The following is a 6159-nucleotide window of genomic DNA, read 5'->3' as shown; positions in this document are numbered from 1 at the left end:
ATGGCATATTTAATCTTCAGAGTTAATAAGTTGTTATATATTCCTAATATTTTGAACCATTTTGAATCTACTAACATTATAAATACACTTTGGATTTTATTTAGATCATTTGGTATAAAAGGATATATAATATTTGTGAGGAAGACTTAGACTAGCAAAAATTTATAAACTAAGAAAAATCTGTATTACATGTATCTTTTTTGTGTGTGTAAACAAATTAAAGGTGAATACTTACTTTTTTGGAAAGATAACTTTAAAAAAAAGGTGAGAGGGCAATTTGAAAATAATACACTTTAAAAATTTGTTTTTCAGGATCTAGTTCAGGTTCAAAATTAAAAGGTCCTGAGCTGAGTTTAAAAGGCACCCAGCATGTCATGCAAGCAGGCCAGACACTGTATCTCAAGTGCAGGTAAGTGACCATTTGTTTGGGAATTATCTAGTGGTCTTTCCCAAGGCAGAATCATTCCTTGCAAGGGTAGAAAGGTTGCCTCTCAGAGTTAGAAATGCAGGGATGTCAGTGGTCTCCTGTACCCAGCTTCATATGCAAGATGATTCACCTGGAAGGGAAAGCATTACTCACAAGGGATGCCCAGAACAATTTTGCATCTTTCTTCTTCTGAGTACATTCCCCCAGGGGATACCTGAAAGCACAAAACCCAATATATACCATTGGGTTGTTGGAAAAGTCATGAAGCATTTTCGCATAGAAAAACATTAAAAAATACATTGTGACGTTTTGGCCAGCCCAATATGTTTTTTTTCTATACATACACACTTAGGATAAAGTTTAATTTATAATTTAGGCACAGAAAGTGATTAATAACAATAACTTAATAATAAAATAGAGCAATTCTAACAATATGCCAACATCACTACTCTTGCACTTCAGGCCCATGATAAGTAACATGGTAGTTACTTGGATGCGAGCACTGTGATAGGGCAACAGTGGATCTAATAACCCAGCTGGCTGCTAAGTGACTGATAGACAGTAGCATGTACAGTGTGAATATTGGACACAGCGATGATTCACATCCCATGTGGGACAGAGCAGGGCAGTGGAAGATTTCATCATACTAATCAGAATGGCACATAATTTAAAACTTATGAATTGCATGTTTCTGGGATTTTCCATTTCATATTTTCAGACCATCATTGACCATGGTAACTGAAACCATAGGTAAGGATAGGGGACCCCTGTGTTATTCAAAAGCTTTTCTGTATGTGTAACTTCTCCTTAAAGATGAAGATGACTACACCTAAGAAAGGATCTCAGAACAGTGCCTCCTAATAAAATGAATGTTTAGGAACAAGTGCTAAGCCTTGGCCCCAGTCATAATTGTTTTGGTTTCCTCTCTGTGATTGCAGGGGGGATGCAGCTCATTCATGGTCTTTGCCTGAGACAGTGAGTAAGGAAAGCAAAAGGCTGAGCATAACTAAATCTACCTGTGGAAGGAATGGCAAACAATTCTGCAGTACTTTGACCTTGAACATGGCTCAGACAAATCACACTGGCTTCTACACTTGCAACTATCTACATATACCTACGTCAAAGAAGAAGACGAAAACAGAATCTACAATCTATATATTTATTAGTGGTAAGATGTCCGCTTTTTGCATTCTGCTTGCTATGGCATAGTGAGGGTCATAAGTCTACCCTGGCCCATTGGAGAGATGACTTTCCTATTGATTATGAAAGAAAAGGCCAGGAAAGAGATTCTAGCCTCATCGTAGAAACTTATGGAATGCATTTGGTTTTCTTTATTCATGATACAGTGTGTGTACACACATGAGAAAAAGAGAGACAAAGAGAAAAAGAAAGAGATGAGCACCCTCTAAGGCATCAGGTCATACCACAATCCCACTCCTCCAGCCCCCCAGTCTATCAGATTTTGGGTGCTTGCACACATACCTGATGTATTTCAGGCTGACCAGGCCAAGGATTCAAACCGTGGTCGCCATGTGGGATCTGTCTTCTCTTGAGCAACACATTATCACCACATTGTGCCACAGAGCTGGCCTTACAATTCAGTTTTAATGATTTTTTTAATTGTAAATTTCTTACCAGAATTTTCAAGGCCCGGTCAGTTATGTCTATGTCCTATGAGGGAGCAGTGTCTTGTCTGTTTAGTTCACCACCTTCCTTGGAGCACCTAGAACAGGGTCTGATACCTAATTGAATTAATAAAAGAATGATAGGATTTTAGTTCTATTTCCTATTTATTAAGAAGACCAAAATAGAACACAAGACTTTTGTCCTTCAACACAACTGCATTCTCTTATATATTGGAATTTTTAAATACTGTGGATTTTTTTCTAAATTTACACTAATACATATAATATTGTTATTGTCCCAAGTGTCACAAAACTGGTTCTAGTTGACAATATTGTATTATTTTATGTTCCTTAAGCAAGTATTACAATGATGTAAGAGCTGGCATATACCATTGTATAGTGAAAGGGAAGTAGGTAAAAATAAATAATTTTTGGTTATAATTTTTATGGTGCTGTCTTTCCTTGCTTATAAAAATGAATGAATGAACTCATATTCAAAGGGAATAAAAATCCTGAAAGAACTATAAATTAACAAAAAAAATTAGTTTCTGAGAAAGAATAAGAAAAATGGCTTATCATTTTATTCTTCCTTGTTTAGTTCCAGCCAATTCCCAAAACTTGTTGAAGAGTTTGGAGAAGAAAAAAAAAAAAAAAACCCTAGAGACTATAAACAAAATAAATAGGCACCTCAAGCAGCACAAAATCAAGTTAAAAAACAAAACAATAGCATCGGTAGCTAAATGTACATTCTGGGGCTACCTCCTGGTGAGTTAAAGAATTGAGTCTTTGAATTGGAGGCAGTACAATTGAATTAATGTTTTGGTGGGACTCAATTTTTGAAATAAGGCAATTAGACAATGTATTACCCGAGCATAACGTAATTGTTTGGGTTCAGAATTAGTTTTGGGAGACAGTATAGCAATTGCATGATATTAACAGTAGCCTCTTTTAGCTATTATCAGCCTGATTTTGACAGCATTATTTTTATGTCCCTGCTTCTCCAAACTCTGTTCTGACATTTTGCATTATTCCAGGGGGGGCTTCAGGGGAATAAACATCCTGGCAGTTTGCTATTATAGGGATGCACTTAAACACAGGGTAGGATATAGGCTAGAAATTTTTGCTTGGGGAAGTCAGCCTACCTCTCTAGGAGAGAAGGAAGGGCAGGAAGCAGGAAATGAAGCAGGTGGAGAAGGTGCAGAATCAAGAACAGAGCCTTTCAAAGAGGTAATTTTGCAACTTAGGGGGAAAGAAGACAACATTTGGTAGTGGTGGAAAAATCATATGCTCAGCCATTTACTGTCTTTTTCTAGTTCCATGTGGCCTATTGTGCTCTTTCCAGCACTGTGGAGAAAGGAAAGCAGTTTGCAAGGGAAGACTCCTATCTCCTTAAGGAAGTGGAAGAACAATTCATTCATTCTAAAATTCTCACAAAACTTCCTCCTATGTATTATCAGAGTCTGGCTTATAAGCCAAACACTTCAATCAATGAAGGATCATCTTGTTGTTTTCCTAAAAAACAATGGTCATTTAATTTCACCTTTAACTCCCACACTACTCAGTAGATAGACACCATGGGTTACGGAGCCCATAGGTGGGGGAGTACAAAGCCTATTCATGCCAAACCCCTCTTGTTGTTTTCCTAAAAAACAATGGTCATTTAATTTCACCTTTAACTCCCACACTACTCAGTAGATAGATAGACACCATGGGTTAAGGAGCCCGTAGGTGGGGGAGTACAAAGCCTATTCATGTCAAACCCCTTTACCACAGAAAAGAAAAATCGCTATGTAGGATAATTTCCATCGCAACTGTACAACAGAGCAGTTTGGGCAAACACCATTACTTTGGAAGCTAAATCAACTGTTAAAGCCCACGAAGGCAAGGTCCATATCTGCCTTGATTATTTTTATCTGCAGTGTGCATCCCCAGTGCAGTGCTTGGCAATTGTTAGAATTCAGTATTTGTTAAGTGAATATATGAACTCATTAACAAGTGCTGTGTGAAATACTATATAAAAGTCCACGTTGAGGATGACTCAGTAAGGTTAGTGGGAAAAAGTGCCACTACTGACTTTTGATGTTTGTTACAAACCTCAGAAGGAAATGCAAGAGGTGGGAGGAGGTAGTGGCATGGTGCCATGTAGTTACCGTGTCTGCTCTCCTGTAATGGGACACAAACCTTAGCATGAAGTTGTAAGTTCCAATATCTCAAAACCCCTGCAGTTGGCTGTACACTAGGAAACTTACTTCAAAGCTTGTTCTTGGAGAAGGAAGACTTTTGAAGTGTGTATGTTTCATAGGTTATTTTTATTTTTTAAAGTTTATTCAGAATGAATAGAAAAAGAGAAAGCTAGGCACCCTCAACAGGGTCTCATGCTGTGACCCACCCACAGCCTTCCCAGCCAGCCAGGATGATAGGCAGGCATGCACGTACCTGGTGTGTATAAGTCAACCTGGGAGCTGAACCCCAGTCTTCCACATAGCCCATAGCTCTGCAGAATCCTTCCCTACCCCTGCAACACTTCAGCTGGGCCCCTAGGTTCTAATATGAAATGATACACACACACACACACACACACACACGCATGCACACACAGTGTTAAATGAGTTTATAGGAAAAATTGCTAAGACATATAATGAGACTTTTTTTTCCCTTTGGAAGAAAGTGAAAAATCACCCCCAGTGGATGGCCATGCCATAGTCCCTTCTCTTCTGCTTTACTCTTGGGATTTTGGCCATGCGTGCACACATGCTTGGTGTGGCTTTCAAGCTGCTGGGTCTGGGACTCAAACAGTGCAATTGGCTTCATGGGATCCAGCCGCCTTAACCTCCATACCCACTATCTGGCCCAAGACTGGATTGCTTTTAAATAGCACTAATAATAAAAGTTGTCTGAATTGATCATGGTGGCCATAGAAGAGCCTCCCAACCTTATTGGCTTGCTTGTTAATTTAGTCAGTGTCTTCGGGGAATGCTTATTCTGTGCCTGTAACATTTATTTCGTTGTTTGTGGCCGGACAGAGTGATATTAGTCTCATAATCACACCTTATGAAAGTCCAAGGTAGCTGTGATACAGCCCATTAACCAATGATAAGTTTTCCAAATAGCTACTTTATGGATTTCTGCCTTCATTACTTCATTAATTCTTTCTGAGAAAATTGGGTGTACTGTGTCATTTTTACTGAACACTTCCCTCACAGGTTGAGTTTAGTTCATGGGCACAAAGCTCATCTCAGATGACTCAGAGGATTTTCTTTGGGATTAATAAGACTCCAGCCATTTCCAAATACACAGCTGTGATTACTCACTCGATATTAGCTGGTTATCACTTATTTGTTATTGTTGAGTATTTACTTTAGAACATGTTATTCTGTTTGGAGGATTTCCCTGATAAGCATCTGCAGATGTGTTGGCATTTCATTGCAATTTTCTATAAAGATGAGAAATCCTGTTTAGCCACATCTTTTGAAAACACAGATATGTAGGTAGTCTGGACATGAGTATATAGCTTTGTCTCCATAGCACCTGACCCAGTATGTGAATTATGAACAAACTGGTCCTTAGACATTATCGATTGCCTGCTAACAGGAACAGTTTCCACCCAAGATTTGGATGTTTTATCAGATAGGTAGTGTACAGAAAAATCAATACTCCCACTTTATCACTACAGGTTATTTAAGTCTGCCAAACTCTGCACATAATACATTAGATCACATTAATTACTCAAGTGATAATATTTAACTCCTGTATTTAATTACTAAATCATCTGGTGAATTAAAATTTTAATTAATATAATAATTTGTTAATTTCATATGTTTCTTTTCAATTAAATTATTTTGTTTACATTATGCTGTTTAATCCTCACAATTATCCAATGAGGCATTATTCTCTTCATTTTGCAAGTGAAGGAGCAAGACTCCACTTCACATCAAAGCTGAGAAGGAATAGTAGAAAAGTGTTAGCAAGGGACCAGCAGTTGGCATAATGGCTATGTTGCTGGACTCACATGTAGTTGACTGTGGTTCGAGTCCCAGATCCAGTGGTTTAAACTCATGTCGGGCGCACGTGCATGTGCTCCCAAGATTCCAAGAGGAGAATGGAGGA

The 6159-nt window shown here is 38.3% G+C and overlaps 1 protein-coding gene across 1 annotated transcript in view; it reads left to right on the top strand.

Annotated features, from left to right (window-relative positions):
- The first annotated feature begins 308 nt into the window (after positions 1 to 308).
- FLT1 (fms related receptor tyrosine kinase 1) overlaps positions 309 to 6159 on the top strand; it is a 178965-nt gene continuing 173114 nt past the window's right edge. Inside the window, exons 1-2 of the mRNA XM_014583107.2 lie at positions 309 to 409; positions 1366 to 1595. Of these exons, the coding sequence (XP_014438593.1) occupies positions 375 to 409; positions 1366 to 1595 (265 nt within the window). The 5' untranslated portion in view covers positions 309 to 374. The remainder of the gene's footprint in view (positions 410 to 1365; positions 1596 to 6159) is intronic.

Source organism: Tupaia chinensis, unplaced genomic scaffold (genome assembly GCF_000334495.1).
Source record: "Tupaia chinensis unplaced genomic scaffold, TupChi_1.0 Scaffold144045_1, whole genome shotgun sequence".
Taxonomy (NCBI): Eukaryota; Metazoa; Chordata; class Mammalia; order Scandentia; family Tupaiidae; genus Tupaia; species Tupaia belangeri.
Note: the sequence above shows the minus strand (reverse complement) of the source record. Positions and strands in the feature narration are given on the sequence as shown.